General features: G+C 39.8%; 1 protein-coding gene across 3 annotated transcripts in view; it reads left to right on the forward strand.

Moving 5' to 3' along the window:
- rnf144aa (ring finger protein 144aa) overlaps positions 1–17,601 on the forward strand; it is a 32,964-nt gene that overhangs the window by 2,963 nt on the left and 12,400 nt on the right. For all 3 annotated transcript variants that reach the window (XM_039785256.1, XM_039785258.1, XM_039785257.1), the window contains one exon: positions 16,980–17,130. In XM_039785256.1, the coding sequence (XP_039641190.1) occupies positions 16,980–17,130 (151 nt within the window). The remainder of the gene's footprint in view (positions 1–16,979; positions 17,131–17,601) is intronic.

Here is a 17,601-nt window from a genome sequence, read left to right on the forward strand (position 1 = left end):
CATAACTGCAGTGTACAATTGCTCTTTATATTCTAGTAACATTTACATGTCCAGAGAAGTCATTTAGGCATAATCTGACTGCAGGGTTTGTACTCTGCCTTTATGCGGTCGGGTTGCCAAGGATTATGCAACCTCTTAACTGCCATTTCAGCAAGGTTTGTGTGAGTGTTCAGGGTGGTGCTGCCGGTTTCCAGGTGTACTGTGTGTGTATGTGGGATTGAGGGGAGGGAAGTGTATAAACCAGACAGTCAACAATGCAATCACTCGAGTTCTAAATAGCTGGTGAAAATTATGTTCATTGCTCAGAGAGCGCTTTATCTTTGTGTGTTATGGCTTCTATCCAGCCAGGGAGGATTGCGTTAGGATGAGATAGGGATTGTTATGAAAGCATTATGCGATGCTCGTGTGTGTGTGCCGTGCTATTCTAGACGGCTTGGCATTTTGAACTGCTCTTGCGGGCTCCATTTTCTCAGACAGGTAGGGCTCGTTATGTAGTAACCACACCACCACAGATTCTGCTGACCGTCTGGCACTTTCCAAGATTTAGCATTTCAGGAATGTGTAAATTGCAGCAAGGCATTAGGGTTGAGCGACTCCCACACAAACAAGCAGCGAGAGTCCAGTCATTTTAGACCAGAAAAAGAGTGAACTTCATGTGAACATACCTATGAGCTCAGTTCATCTTCTTTGGACATTGGAACAAAAAGCCATTTTCCTCTAATATAGGAAACATGCTCTTAGGATTTCCTGTGACATACAAAATTGATTGTATGCGTCACACTACCTGGTGAGTGACTTTCAAGCCGTGATACTTCAGCGCCATCCATCTGTCCATACATACTCACTGCCTACCTAATGAGGACAACAGCCAACATGTTTTTAGAAACCGATGCCATTGCAACTCTGGATACATTTTTATTTGGTGGCAGATTTTCCTGCATACTTATGCAGAAAATGGCCTGGAAATAGATAATGCAACAGAATTATGTCAAGATCAGAAAAGGGTGTATTGCCAAAATAAGTTACTTATGTGGAATTTGTCTTGGTGAATGGTGCATACATAAAACAAACATACATATTAAACATTAATATGAAATAATAAATGCAGAAACAAATATATACATAAAAAAAATAGGCTTAATAGGTTCAGTGCCGAATCTGCAAATAATATATAGTATGTGCAGATGTACTCCAGGATGAAGGTTAATGCAAAGTGTAGTGACTAGGGATGTGGTGGGTTGGGGGGTATTTTTGGTTAAGCTATTTCTAGTGCAGCTATATTTTTTTACAGGAGGAAAATAAATGTTGAAAAACGTTTCTAAAACATTTGCAGTTAAACTTTTTGCATCTGTCCCATGCATTCACACTGCATGGTCTTCTTTCTAAAGTTACTAATTTGGAAAAGTCAGGAAGAAATATTTAGTTGGAGGAGAGACTAGTTTTCCACCCACGGTAGCCTCAATAGACTATAGGCCAACAGCAAATTATGTTTCATGTTCATTAAAGGGGTACAGCACACACTCCAGCTCAACTGGGAATTTGCTCTAACTATGTCTGTCTCTATCACTGATGCTCCCCACCTACACATAAAAACAGCCGAATAAACGTGTTCAGGCTTGTACTCTGCTGAAAGCCATTATCTGAAATGTTGGAAATCACTAACTGAGGTATAGTAGATGAGTCAGGAGGTAGGGCTGGGATCTGGGAGTGCCAGTGGTGAGCCAAAAGATGGTGCAACCTGGGGAGTAGAAAACAGATGAGCGGCACAATGACTAGGCCTATGTTCAGGACAGATCTGATTACATTACGTCTCAGCCTGCTTTCAGTCATTGGGCATATGCTCCTAAATAGCTACTTATTTGTCTTCCTTTGGAAGGGCCTGACTAATACTTGGAACACAGTTAGGGTCTAAGCACTAATGAAGAAGTCGGTCAAAAATAATTGCAACCGCATTCCAATTATTGCTAGGTGTAGGTTTCCACAACATTGAAGTTAGTTACTTTTCTGAGGACTTTGAGGTGTGCAGCCTACAACTGTCGACAGCTCACTGCGGTTGTTCCTTCTTGTTCCATTATCACCTTGGGGAAAATAAAAAAAAAATGATCCACTGCCCAAAAGATGCAGAAAACGACTGCTGTTTTGTAGACCCACTTTTGATAACCAATTGTGCTTAGTGCTAATCACGGTGACAAACCCATTGTGTCTTCTCTGGCACCTCCACAATAAAAGCCAGCATTTTCGGTCAGTTAAATGCTTTTGATGTGAAGCAGCAGCACTAGTAGGTAATTTTTGCATTAGCAGTAACTTGAAGTAAAGTGAACAGCGAGGCAGGCATCGTTTTCCTGTTAATCTTTCCTGCTTAGGTAGGCAAGCTAAATCCAGTGAGGGAATGGTGGACTCCGCCACTACCAATACAAACTACTATATAGAAAAGTAATTTCTGATTGCAAATACATTAATAAAGCTATTGCAGAAAAAAAGCCGACCATAGATGGTGTCAAAAACGGGGTTTGATTTCATGATAATCTTAAGGATTGTAACTTTAACTGAGGTGAAAATGATTGGCTAGGTTTCTATTTGTCCTTTTGTGATTTTACATTTCTGGGCTGTAGTAGTAGCCACGTGTCTGATCAGTTTGCCTTCACCACTGCTAGCACTTTTGAGTTTGGCCTGCAGTGTCAGGTCCTTAGGAAGGATAATGAGACTACAGCTCAACTCAGGGTATCTGAAAATAATAGTTTAATCAGTAATTCTGATAACCATTTCCTCCCAATCTTATTACTGTCACATATCCTCGTAGAATAATTGATGTCCCAACCCTAATAGTTAGTGCTTCACTTGTGGCAGCTCTACCTACACTCTAACCGACTTGAGAACTTAAAGCGCCCATATTATGCTTATTTTCAGGTTCATAATTGTATTTTGAGGTTGTAGCAGAATAGGTTTACATGGTTTAATTTTCAAAAACCACCATATTTTTGTAGCTGCAGCTCCTCTTTTCAGGTCTCTGTTTAAGCTACAGAGTGAGACATCTCACTGCTGTAACCTCTTTGTTGGCAGTCACACATGCGCAGTTGCTAGGTAAGGATCATATCAGCTAGCCAGCTGTTTAAACAACTTTGGTCAGTTACAAGGCAGGATTAGCCGGAGACTTCTTCTGAACGAGGGCGCCCTTCCAACTTTGCGTGGAATACCTGCAGAACAGGGACATGTAAGTAGTTCTTTTGTAGATTATGGTGTTTTGCCATTGAGAACGAGCTAGCATACTACGGTTAGCCCCTTCGTTTTGGCTAGTGACGTAGAAAGCCCTGCATATTTTGACCAGCTCGCCCGGAGACTGAAGGCAGGTTACATTCAGAAACCCGTATCTCACTCAAAACAGCATGGATGTTTTGTTTTTTCCAAGTTTGTATGCGTGTGGAAGCGCCAGAGACACAAAATAACACCCCAAATCCCAGATTTTTTTTTCTTCATAATATGGGCACTTTAAACCTATAAAAACCTGAAGAGAATATACATGTCTGCATATGGGATATAACCTCTCAAATAAGACTAAGCAAAGTGTATGCACTGTGATTTCATAAGAAAGCTGAGTAGATGAAGCAAGCACTGCTCACAGCACTCCCTTGAAATGTGTCACCATTGTGTTGTAATTTCTCTTTTCCTCACTCTTTTGATATGTAAAGTCACACAGACATTTGCCTTTTGGAGTGTTTCCTCATTTTTAGTGGGTTTACATCCTTTGTGTATCAGCAACAAACCCAACAACAGGACGCCAGCGCATTTCCTAAGGTAGTTTTTGGCTTCCTCCTTTCCATTTTCCTGCAATAGACTGGCTTCGCTTTACAAGGCAGCAGCTCACCAAACAGCAAGAAGGGCAGAACAATGAGTGAGAGACAGAATGTGCTGCTGTGGTGAGACATACAAGATGTGAGAGAGCCCTCTGTGGCAGATGATAAATTGGAGTGTCCATGGAGACTGAAGGAAGGTAGCAAAAGAGGAGGCCTGAGATCCTGGGATGACACAGAGTGTGATAATTCTTGAGTCTATACCGTTTTGTTTTGTCTGCATTGCCCTAACTCAGCGATTACTGAAATTGCTTGTGCATTGTTTTGCCCACTGCTGGAGAGTGTCACCGTACTTTGCAGATTGGCCTCTGAGGGCCTCTCTGTTTGAGAGGCTCTCTCCTCCCATGACCATGAGAACTCTCTTGTCCAGTGGAGTGATGGCAGCCCTCACTGTGAAGCAGTCACACTCGTTAGTTTGGTACTAGCTTTGTAGTGTTCTTGTCAAACCGATTTCAGTGAAAGGACAAACTGTTTATGTGATGACTCCCATTTAATTGTCTTGATCAGTATGCAATCAGTTTTTAAAGTGTGGTGAAATGGCACATATTGTTCTATACTTCTTGCCTTATGTGTACTCTGATTGCAGTTGTCACCATTCCAATCATACACTGAACGTTGAACCTCCTCGAGGCATATAAAAGATCAATTGCAAAGGTGATATTCATGATTGAAACATTTTTATTCAAGTTATCTTAGTCAAATTAAGGTAGGAATTTAGTCTGCATGATTGGATCAGACATGCATCAGTCATGATTTAACAAATTACAATTTTTTGGTAATTTCAGTGTTGCTACACACAAATGGCAAGTGGTGTTGGAAAATTCAGCAAATTCATCCTCTGTTTTTGTGGTTCTCATAAGGGGGTTTCTATGGGCTGCTACATGTTTTTTGGCTAGTGACCATTTGAGGCCTTTTTTTTTTTTTTTTCTCCTTTTTTTTTTTTCTTTCCAGAAACGCTTGCCAGCAGTATGCTGAAGTGTCCACTAGTTACGTCACTTTCAGACAGCCTGTTATAAAGACCTCATTTGTTGTTTTTCAGCAACTACCCTCGGCGGGTGTGAGCGTGTTTGTTTGCCGTGTTGACGAAAATTGAGAATTCTTTGGAGAAAAGAACTGTCAATTTAGTAAAAGCCCCCATTAATAGACAACCAAGTGGGTTTGTTTTTTTGCATGTTGCTTTGGATGGAAATTCACAAGTAATTCTAATGAGGCTTCAAAGATAAAACTGGTTAAAGAAACTGTCACAATAATCCAAATTAAGGCTACAACATTACCAAACAAAACTGAGTTTCGACACAGTACATTTTGCCAGTTTTGTTAGATTCTGTTTTGGATGCCAGTACAAAGCGAATTCTGGATGGATGGATATAGCCATCTTTAATGACAAAACGAAAATAACTTCCCGTGATAACACAAATAAGAGACCAGTTGAGTCCAAACATGTTTATAGAGGCCGAGAGGTTTCATGGCCTTAGAAAAATGTCTGGATTGGGTGTGTGGAAGATTTTGCTTCTATAAATGCAGTACAGGTAACATTTCAAGATTGTCCGAATATCCACAATAATGGCCTAAGAGTTTAATCAGATTATTCACCGTAATCTGGTAATAGTGTGCATGTTAACACTGACTGAAGCCAGAGAGCACTGAGTGACAACAGTTTGCCAGCAAAGTCAACCCTTTTCTCGGGCTCTCTGCATCTGTCAATAGAAATGGGCTCAATGTGGTACGCCTGTCATCTTCACTTAGCTTCTGAGACACTAATGTGAGCCTCGATGGCTTTTTTGGAGAGGCGAGCAGGCCCATTGTTACTTCTTAGAGCCTTGTTTTAAGCACTTAAGGGGTTGGCAATATATGACAAATAAGGACATTCTTCTAGCTGTCTAACTTGTTTTTTTTTTATGTTCTTTGTTATTCTTCTTGTAGAGTTATTCTGTATGTTGTCATCATTGTTCAGTACAGTCACACCCTGAACAATAAGACTTTGTGAGCCTGAATTGCGTCTTGCCTCAGCCACTAACCATCATTTTGCTCACAAATATGGCATCAAGTCTGCTTTCGTTCTTGTGAAATCAAAACGGCAGGGTGTGGGATTTGCTGTGTCCTCCAGGTAGGAGGAGGTGTGGAAATGGACTTATTCAAGTGGAAAAAGTAGAGCTTTTGGAAACTTAGACGTCAATAAGTGTCGCCCAACCAGTTAGGCACCATGAGTGTTTGTTTTTTTGTTTTTTTCATGTAGACTTTTTAAAACCTAAAGGGAAAAACACAGAACCTTTTCAAATGCTACTGAATCTCACGAATATTTACATCAGTTATTAAGTACTGCCAAAGCCTTAGCTTGTCCACTTAGACTTGAGTCCACTTAGGAGGCTCAAAGAGGTGTGGAAAATTGCCGTATTTTATTATAACTTCATAGGATTTCTTGCATTTTCTCTCGTTTTCTTATGTTGTTTTTTTTGCCCCATTTAACTCTCTTTTTTTTGCATGATCACTGACATTTCCTTCCTCTTTCTTTTTTTGTCCCAACTCACTTGTCTGTTTTTGTTCTGCTTTGTTTCTGTCTTTTGTCTTTGGGCAACTTTATGTTTCTACGACTGGTGGCATTAACACTGTGAGACTGTTATCTCTCCTGACAGACTGTGTTTCCTTGTATATGTGGTTTCAGCTTTGTGTGCTCACAGAGTTTCCTCTACCTGTTAACAGTTGCAAACATAATGACTATTACGCCATTGTTACTTATGAATTGAATGCAGTTTTTCCTTTTTTTGTTCTCTTTTTTTTTTTTTTTTTGTCAGTTGTATTCCTCCATAGGGGAATGCTGATAAGAGAATAAACTGGTCCTTGAGTTCACGCTATACTTTGTCCTAGTGGTTATGCTGATATGATCATCATCAATCATGTTTACATTTCTTATTCACTTATTGATAGAGAGTTGTAGCAATGGTTGTGAGTAGAAGGATGAGACCAGGTTTGCTCGATCAGAGACAAATTTGGCATTACAGAGGAAAAAACAATACTCAGCTGTTGTCCAGCCTGGTTAGTGTTGTCATCACTATCAACAAACCCAAGTGAACTGGCAAGTAAAGTAAGTACAAACCAGCTCAGGCAGACCGAGCATACCTCTTGCAGTAACTCTATACTCTGCTTAGAGAGAGGATACTTAGCTTGCATTGCAGCAGAAAAATGGCAAGAGACCAAGTAGACATGAGACTACGGGTTTTTCGCCCTACATACCCACTGTCGGCGTATGTCTGGCCCAGACTGCAAAATGGACTTTGACTTGATGGACAACACACACACACACACACACACACACAGCTTCCCCACACCTCTCACACACACACAGCTTCCCCACACCTCTCACAATGCCAAAATACATCTGTATGATTGTGTAACTCCTCAGGGCCTGGACAAACTAGGTCTATCACCATCAAGGACAGACGGAGACTGTCCCCAACTGCTGTCCCTCCACGAAGGCATGTCACCTTTCACATTCAGCGATTGAGCTGTCCAAAAATAAAGTCCCTATGTGTGCTTTGGGTTATGAATGTGGGTTAGTGGATGGAGTACGTGGGTCATGTCTTTGTATTACATGAGCTACATCAACCTATGGCCCATATACAACCGTGACCTACATTCTGCCTACAATAAACATGCTCGAAATAGACCCTGGCATGATTTCTCAATGGTATTTTTCCATCATGAGACGTTGGCAGTGATATGTCCTTTCTGTGTATTGCTGTGACGTGTCTGACATTGATTTTATTTTAATAGTGCACCAATGTTGCAATTCAGAAGAAGATACAATATAAATATATCGGAGGTTGTAAATTTACTGACAGGTAATTTATTTTATAATTATTGTGACTTTATTGTCGTCTTATGTACTTCTGGGATTTGCATTTGCACGACTGTTTGAAAGGAATCATTTATTACTGTATGAATCATGCACAAGATGTCGATTACTATCCAGGCAAGGGCAGAATTTGTGCCTCAATTTACTGTTGTTTTTGGCCATAGGCGATGTGCTGTACACCTTTTGTAAGGCTATAACACGTATGTCACCTTATATGAGGAAGAAGATTTCCACACACATGTTTATGTCTCTGGTTAAGGGAACTATTGTAAACATTGTACTTGGTGTTGGGACTACAAGATTATTGCCATCAGTTATTCTCCAGGTAGCCATCAAAAGGTGAACAGTTTATTATTATATTGTTTAATATATAACTGCTTATTATTTGTCTTCTTGCCAGATTGAGCATTAGCAGGGTCTACTCTAAGTTCACTGCAGTGCTCACTGTGAGATGCAGAGGTTTTAATGATAATACTGTTGTATAGACATTAGTTGTCTAACGTAGGTGTAATTTGTACCCTGCATTGGTCACATTATGTACTTACCAACCATGCTTTCATGATGTCACCAGGAAGTGAACAAAACCGCTTGTAGAATATAATGCAACAGAAACATTTTGCAATAATTCAAATGTACTGTATACACTAGATGTACAAAATTTGATTGATTGATTGGAACACCTGTAAATAAAATGCAGTATAGAACTATAATGTATTGCTTCAAAATTTAACAACACAACACAAGTTGGACAAGTTCTAAATTATAAGGGAAGCACATCATTTCTACATTTATATAGGCATTTTACTGTTTTCTTAAGTTTCAGCGGCCCCGTCAACATCTGCTATACTTTTTATTTTATTTTTTTTAAGTTTTATTCTTTAATTTGCAAATCAAGTCCAAAAACAAAATGCATTACATACAGCACAGTTAATCATTAGTTACCGAAGTATATTCCCCTCTCAAAGGTATGAGCTCCTTTCTGGGCAATAGTTGTAATCAAAACACAACAGAGGGCTCAGCCCAGTTAACTTTTTAAAAAAAAGACACTGAAAATTAGACATATACCTTTAGAGTGAACTGTGCCTAATTACGGTATATACAAAGTACATGTTATATAAATATACTTTATACACAGCATATAGCCTAAAAAGGATAAAACTAACAAGACAAAATGAGCAAAATAACCAAAACTAAAACACCAGCAACAAAAATAAAAAATAAGATATTCTACAAATTAATAATTTCGCACGTCATTCTACTTGTTCAGCCATCAGTTGAAGAATAGGCAGAGTGAAGCAGAAGTAGCCAAGTAAATTCACAAATCACAAATTTGCCTCGGTGTGTTCTACAATCTGCACAGCACACGACACCCTCTGTCCTTTTCAACCCTCGAAGGAAAAATTCCCCCAAAAAAGTGTGTACAGAGTAGACCAATATGATACAATCATAATATAGACAATCCATATGACAAAATGACACAGAAAGTGAACATATATGAAAAAGATGACATTTCATAAAATATTCACAATCATTGTTTTAATGATTCTGATGATTTACTTGTTAATTTGGGTTGTACTGAAAAACATGCCTAATGTAATTTTCTAAATAAAGCTTTCATAGAGGAAAAAAAACAGAATTTTTAAGATATTGGGGATCAAATGATTGTTAACATGGTAGACGATCAATGAAGGGAACAAAGAAATTGCATTTCTAATGGGGACTATAAGCTCCCCCTGGAATACAAAGCGCACCGTCTGATGTTGACGTCTACCATGGGATTTTTTTTTTTTTATGCTTCAGTCTACAGTATAATTTTTTTTTTTTTTGTAATAACCACGTTGTCCGTATGCATGTGTGCGTGGTTTCGCTGTGATCTGTTCTGCCGATTTGTTCTGTTACCTAGAGGGAGCTTTCAAACAGATTGACAAGAAATAATCGCAGACAGTTAAGGTGAGCTGAGGGAGTCTTGAAAATGGACATTATCGTTGTCGCCTCTCTCTATTTTTTCTTTTTACTCTGTCTCCTTTTTTCTGCAGCAGTGGACACAGTATATGACATACATGAAACCTATAGGTCCTACTAATTGGCCATTAAGAGCCGGGCTGGGGGCTTTTGAGGGAGTGAACAGGGGAGTGAAGAGCAGTCGGCAGGATCACTAAGTGCTAATTACAGACCCTGAGCTCCCTCAGATGAAATTGCGGTTTAGTGGGCTGTGATGTCGATGTTTTTTTATTTATTTTTATTTTTTTTTGTCAACATATGTTTGTTGATGTGGAATGCACTTACAGCTGCAAATCCATAGCATATAATTGTAGCAGTATGCCAGGCATAAAATGTTGACAAGAGTAAACTTGAGGTTAGATTGTGTTTCCCTGATCAAGCCAGTCGGCACAAAAGTTTTTCCGAGTCAGCTGGTATCATATCATGCTTCTCACTACATTAATTCTGCTGCAGCAAATAAGGACACATTTAAACATCTACTGTATTGGCTAGTCCCCAGACTTCAGGTAGAATATTATTCAGTCCGTATTCCAGCCCTGTCTTCTTCTCTAGCTGGCCTTCAGTTTCCATCCTCTGACTTGTCTAATTGTTTGACAGCACATTCTTGTAAATCAGCTGAAGGACATGTGTTGAAAGAATGTTCATCTGTGTGTTATGTGTGCGCAAAAAGAAATCAGCTAACAGTTGCAGCATTCTTTCACATCCGCCATAGGTGTGTTATATAAATGGTCTGATGCAATGCTTTGACATTATATAATAACACACAGGAAAGCTGTCAGACCAGGTGGAAATGGATTGCTGAAAGATTGTTTTCCCCCTATTTACCTGCTTTAAAAAAAAAACTTTGTCAGTGTTCTCTCTCCTCTGTAGGAGTAAACGATGAGGTAGAGTGTACACACAAGTGCATTGAGGACACTTAGTTGATTTTAGTTCCTGGTAAATGTAAAGCCTTCATCGCTATGCAGTGTTGCTAAGCTTCATGTTGTATCTTTGTCTGGGTTTATTCAAGTGAGAATTTGCATTTTGCTCTTTTCTTTGCACAATAAGCTGCTTTTATTTGAATACAGAGCAGAGCTGGTCTCTTGTGTGGACAATGACAGTAACAGCAAAAACACTCAGGGTGTGGTTAAATATCAGTCTAGTATAATTTTAACATTAACATCTTAAAATTTATTGTTTTGAGCACCAATAGTACAGAACAAAAAAATTATATACAAAATAATCTTTACAATAAAATAAAAGTCAGTCAAAAGTGTTTATCCACTAATCGATTTAATTGATTAGTCGTTCATTACTAAAAAGATCATGAACAATTGTTTGGATTTCAATTGGCTGTGATAATAAATCGGGACTGACTGTTGCTGGCTTATAGACCCATTACCAAGAAATAAACTTACAGTATTATGCAATATCTGCACTTTACCCATCAAAGGCGTGTTTTGACAAGTCAGGTTTTATAACCTCTCACTTCAATTTGAGATATCTCTTGGAAGCAGCATGGTAATTTAATCAGATCTACTATGAAAATGAGGCTATGAAGGCCACGTCGTGCAGTCCTTTCCACAATGTAATGAGATAAGAGATGCCGTTATACTATATGTGTAAGTCTTTGTCTGGTCTTGTGTTATGGCTCTTCTAAGTAGCAGTTAAAGGTTGACATCCCTGGAGTGAGGAAATTTAGTGATGTGAGTTCGTGGACAGTTTGCTTCTAAGATTAGAATTAGGTTTAGGGCTTAAAGTTAGGTTTGCTGTCTGTTGTTCCTGTGTGTATCCGTGCGAGTGGTTAATATCTGTTTTGTGTACTGTAAGTGACCTCTTTGTTACACATGTGATAAAGCTCTATTAGATTTAAAAAAAAAGAAAAAAAAGGAAAAAAACTTTAATGGATTGTATCATACTGCAGCAAGAAATTGAGAAGTTCTCCTCAATTGGTCCTGTATGACCATTTCCTGTGTGTGTGTGTGTGTGTGTGTGTGTGTGTGTGTGTGTGTGTGTGTGTGTGTGTGTGTGTGTGTGTGTGTGTGTGTGTGTGTGTGTGTGTGTGTGTGTGTGTGTGTGTGTGTGTGTGTGTGTGTGTGTGTGTGTGTGTGTGTGTGTGTGTGTGTGTGTGTGTGTGTGTGTGTGTGTGTGTGTGTGTGTGCCAGTGAAGCTATGAGTGGAGCCCCTTCAGACTGATGACTGACACATGGTGACCACTGCCAAGGATGGATGTCTGACTTGTGACTCACTTCTGACTCCCGCTTTATTGATCGCTGACCTGACCTTTTTAGACGCATAGTATTCTGGAGGGCTATATCTGAAATACACACACACAGTGCATGAGAGGCTTGCATGCACAGTGCCATTACTCTGAATATAATGTTTGTGTGTGTGTTTCCGAGTGATAATGGGCCATCTAGTTAATAATGCAGCAGAGGGATGGCGCTGCATCGCCTTTTCTCATGAAAACGCATTTCCCTTTGTGTGTCTCTCTCTCTCTCTCTCTCTCTCTCTCTCTCTCTCTCTCTCTCTCTCTCTCCCTCTCCCTCCCCCCTCCCCTCCCTCCTCAGGCCATCCTTACAAAACTATTTCATTTGTCCCCATCGACCCATTCTGTCAGTATAAGCACAGCCAATATAAAGTCTGGGAGGAGAGAAACAGATTTGAATGTAAAAGCACACACTATTAGAAAGTTCTACTCTGCAGTGCAAATTGCTTTTTGGCCTCAGAGCTAAGAGATTCGCAGCTTAGACATAGAGACAGATAAAGAAACGGACTCCTTTCAGTCCTCTTGGAACTGCTGTCATTCAATTCATCAGCTGCACAGTTTTGAGACTCACCCTTTGTTTTAAGTGTTAAGCATGAGTGTGTCTGTTATGGAAATTCTAATGAGGAGTGAAGAAATAATAGTTTGATGAGACCAAAACTGTCTTTGTTGTATTTATTTATTAACATAGAGTAATACAGTTAATAGTTTCAGATGGAAGGACAGAGCTCTGTGCCCCCTGGACGGTGGTTCAGAGTCTGACCAAGAGTAGCATTGTCTTTGCTCTCCTTAAGCAAGACACTGCTACTGGAGTGTCAAGAAGAACACGTCTCCATCTAATTTCTTTTATTTAGATCTTGTTATTCCTTTGTCCCTGTGAAAAGGAAAAACATTGGGTCTGCCATCAGTAAGGACTTTTCTTACTGCTGCTCAGGGAGAGCGGAAGATTCCCAATGGAGAGTGAGGATACATGAGTACATCCTATAAGGAAGTCTATTATTAGACAGACACTCATTGGAAATCTGTGAATGATCGGAAACTGCAGCTGACGATGCAAAGTGCATCACTACATTTTAAACTGCAAGCAGAGACAAAAAAGCAATTTTGAGAGTTTTTTTCTTATTCATCAATGTATTTTTAGTGAGGGTTACAGAAGCCAGGTGGCATCTTCTTTTCACTACTTTAACATGCACAGTCAAGAAGATTAATACAGTCCATTAATTTCTTTTTACGCTCTTTACTCACTTTGATGGTCGGCAAGTATCCTTGAGCAATACACTGAACTCCTCCCAAGTTTCTCCCCGGACCCTGTATGTGGCTGTCCACTGCTCCTAATGCTTAGGATGGGTTAAATGCAGGGATTGAATATCACTACGTTGTACTGTACGATTGTATGTGGCGAATAATACAGTTTCTTCTTCTTCGAACAACATATTTCACTGTCTCGTAAAAATTGCAATCTGAAATCTTTCGGCTTGAAGTCGGCGCATGTTCGAACCACAACTTCTGGTTTCATAAACAAGTGTGCATCTAGAGATGTACTAAAAAAACATGGTTGAGTCTGAGGGTTTGCATTATAAGCATATTGAGAAAAATACAATTACACAGTAGCATACTTAACTAAGTACATACATTTGTCACATCTTTCACCGTCCTAGTAAGGTAACCTTTTTTTAGTTTTTTTTTCACATGCAACATCTTCCTCTTTGCCTGTGAAGTTTATCAAAGTTTGACGTTTTTATGATCCCGTAACCTTTACTTTTTCCCCCTTTGGAACTCATGCTTCGTGTTGCCTATCAGGCCTGCTTTAGAGCTGACACATACCCCTCGTTTGCACTCAACTACTTAAATATGGCTCATTACCAATTGTGATTTAATTACTTCAGTAGTAAAGTCCTACTCCATGTATTATTTTGGAACACCAAAGAACACGCCTTCCCACACACTCCCCTGAGGGTCATGTTTGCAAGTCCCAAGGACTCCATGCTGATAACAAATTGCCATTTAAGCTTTTGTATACAAGCTCAGAAGCTAACATAATAGAGCTCCATCACCTCTCAGTGCTTTCTGTTCAGTGTGATAGATGGTGGATAGATGGGTCAGTGCCAGGCAATTTGAGTGAGTCAGACACGAGGTGCATCTGATATTTTCTCACTTCGCAATTTTCTCCTCCGTCCTCCTACTTGCCACGATGAAAAGATGCGAAGGAAGAATTGAGGCAATCAGATTTTATTCAGATTTGTTCTAGTCAGACATGATCTAAATGGATCACTTACTGAGAACAGGTGCACAGCTGGATCACCTGAGAAAGGGCTTGTAGCTGCTCTGTACTGTCTCGTCTTTGAGGTTTTGTTTACACAATATAATGAAATATTTTGCATATTGTCTCTTAAATCTGCACTTATTTGGCTGATTGGCTTTTTCATAATTGCATCTGAAGTCATTTGTGCTTACTTAAAGTATACTGTCAATTCATTACTAAATAAATACAGTGAGGTTGGTCTCATTATGTGTTGAAATAGTTTAGTAATCTTTTTAAGTGGGGGAAAAAATGAAATTATGTTGTTTCTGCCCAATATGATTATCTAGTATGGTTACTCAACTGTGACTTAAATGGGAAACTACACTTGCAGACCATCAGAGTGAGTAAAGAGAGTAAAAAGAAAACACATAAGACGCATGTCAGTTAAAGATATTTTTTATAAAATAATATGCTATGGGGGACTCTATTAATCTTCTTGATAGTGTTAAAGTAGTGAAAAGAAGATGCCTGGCTTCTGAAACCCTTATTGAACACATATTGATGAATAAGAAAAGTCTTCCGACGCCTACGTTGTCTTTTTTTTCTGTCTGCGTGTAGCTTGAAGTGTAGTGATGCACTTTGCCTCGTCAGCTGCAGTATCCGATCACTCAGATTTTCAAAGAGTGTCTAATAATAAACTTCCTTATACTAGGATGTACTCCTGTATCCTCACTCTCCATTGGTAATCTTCCTCTCTTCCTGAGCAACAGTAAGAGGAGAAGTCCTTACTGATGGCAGACCCAATGGGCCTCATTCACCAATATCTTCCTAAGTTTTCTCTTAAATATGTTCTTAAAGTCCATAAGAAAAGTCTACATCTGATTCATGACGTGTTCTTAAACAATAGAATTGTTCGCAGGTGTGTTCTTAGAAAGATGAATCCCAATGTCTTTGTAAATTGAAAGCTTGTGCCCGTTGCTCCTATGTAGCATAGTCTATGGCATTTACTCATGCAGTGAACGCTGTATCCGGAGAAGGGCGCAGAACCGATGAAGTAGAAAAGAAATGGTTTGAAATCTGAGGCAAATATTTTTTATTTCAAAACATAGAAGATACTCTTGGCGTATAAATAGCGTGATCAATCATTTATTATTGGATCGCAGGGTTCTACGTTAACATAATTGATGTGAATTGAAGGCAAGGCAAGTTTATTTATATGGGCCTAGCACAATTCATACACAATGGCAATCCAAAGTGCTTTACAAATGAGCAGTAGTGTGTATTTATTAAAACAAACAAATTATAAAATATAATTTAAATTAGAATGGATGAAAACCGTATAGCTACTTGTTTTTGCGCAAACATGTCAGCTCTAAATTGTGGGTAAGAGTGCTCTTGAGTGTGCGCAGATTCCTTTCTTACCTAAGAACAAATCCCAAATAAAAAAACATTGGTAAATGCCCGAATCTTGGTGAAAACTGCGTTAGTGGGGTTTAAGAACACATTTGTTCCTAAGAACGTTTGGTGAATGAGGCCCATTGTTTTTCTTTTCACAGGGACAAGGGAATAACACGATCTAAATAAAAGAAATGAGAGGGACACGTGTTCTGCTTGACACTCCATTTTGCACCAAAGGCTACAGCCAATCACATGACTCCCTGGATTTGCCTCATTATCACAACAGATTGGTCTTGGTCTCAGTTTTTATTTTATTGCGCTAGCATGTATCCTGTGTGGATTGGCTTCACCTAGCACCCTAAGGAAGTTGATCCATGGTGGATAAATGTGTTGTTAAGAAGGGGCGGTGTGAAGTACTATTATATCCCTGCTAAACCATCACTCCCCTCTCTGGGTGGCGCATGTACACCGCACAAGAGTCCATGGAGCGTCATCACTTCAACTCTTAAACCCCTCTCCACCCACTCTCTCTGTCCACTTCTTATACGTCTGTGAACAGGCAGCTGCACATTGAGGCAGACTCGCCATGACCAGTGAAAGCAAACCGTGATTTCTCCCTGTCTCTTCTCCTCTGCCATGCTTCTCTCCCTTATATCCGTTGCCCCCTCCACCTTCGAAATCCTCCTTCAACCGGTTGCTAAGCAGCGCGAGGAGCGCTTGAGAGTGTTGACGTCGTGTGCGCGATACTTCCTGTAAACAGCAGAGCGGGTGCTCTCCGCTCTCAGCTGCAGAGGGAAGGAGAGGGTGAGATGAGACGGCCTAAAATAACCCTTTCTGACTCTCATAAAAGAGGCGCGATGACGTGCAGTCAAGAAAAATAAAAAGGTGCTATTTTATCCCGAGTGAAAATTTCACAAGGAGCTGACATAGTTGATGTCTCCAGGAATTTCAAAAGCTTTTGAACGGTTTCTTTTCTTTTGAAGAAAGCATCAGGCCTGGAATAAAAATGAATGGCTGACAAGGGCCATTTAGGCAGAGATCTGGTGCGTGCCTGTGCGTGTGCGTGTGCGTGTGCGTGTGTGTGTGTGTGTGTGTGTGTGTGCGTGCGTGCGTGCGTGTGTGGACACAAACACTGGACACAATGCATTTTCAGTCTGTGCTCATACCATTGTGTCACAACAAATAAAGCACAGTTTGGACTCTGGATGTATTATGGAGACACAAACAAAACTGATTCACACATATTTGCGCTTTTAAGATTTTCTTTTTTGTCGTCATCAGCAGGATTATGAGCATTAACCATTCCACTTTGTTCACGTAATTTTAGCATGCATTTGGCATCATTAACCATAGCTCTTTTTTTCCCCGTTCCCTCTCCTTCTTTTGTTTCAGCTCCGTGGCGGTGAAGATGACCACGGCACGGTACCGTCCCACCTGGGAGCTGGCCGTGGACCCCCTGGTCTCGTGTAAGCTGTGCCTTGGAGAGTTCCCTCTGGAGCAGATGACCACCATCACACAGTGCCAATGTGTCTTCTGTACACTGGTGAGCAGGACACTCTACAAACAGCAACACATTTCTGCAGAATAGTGACTTAAGTAAAAATAGATGATCTACAAAACAAGTTTATACAATATTAAAAACATATATTTTTATTGAGCAATATTCAAAGCTGATACACCAGAAGAAAGTTACTGTTCATTAGCAATACAATCCATAGATCAGAGGTCGCCCAAATGACTTGTTTTATGCTGTGCAAGCATTTTCAGAAGTAATTGTAAGTTAATAAGAGCCACACAGGATTTTCATTGTATTAAATTACAAATCTCCCATCCCTCCTGTGTAACACTGAGCTGTGTGAAAATGCTGGAATAGAGGAACAGTAATCATTCTAGTACAAAGATTAGGAAACGATGTCCAAGAATGGCCAGTAAAAATAGAAACTACTTCCTAGAACACAGTCTGGGCAGCGGCAGTAATTACCAAAGTTCAGTTAGTACAGTTTATTCCACAGAG

This window comes from Perca fluviatilis, chromosome 20 (assembly GCF_010015445.1).
Source record: "Perca fluviatilis chromosome 20, GENO_Pfluv_1.0, whole genome shotgun sequence".
NCBI classification, from domain to species: Eukaryota; Metazoa; Chordata; class Actinopteri; order Perciformes; family Percidae; genus Perca; species Perca fluviatilis.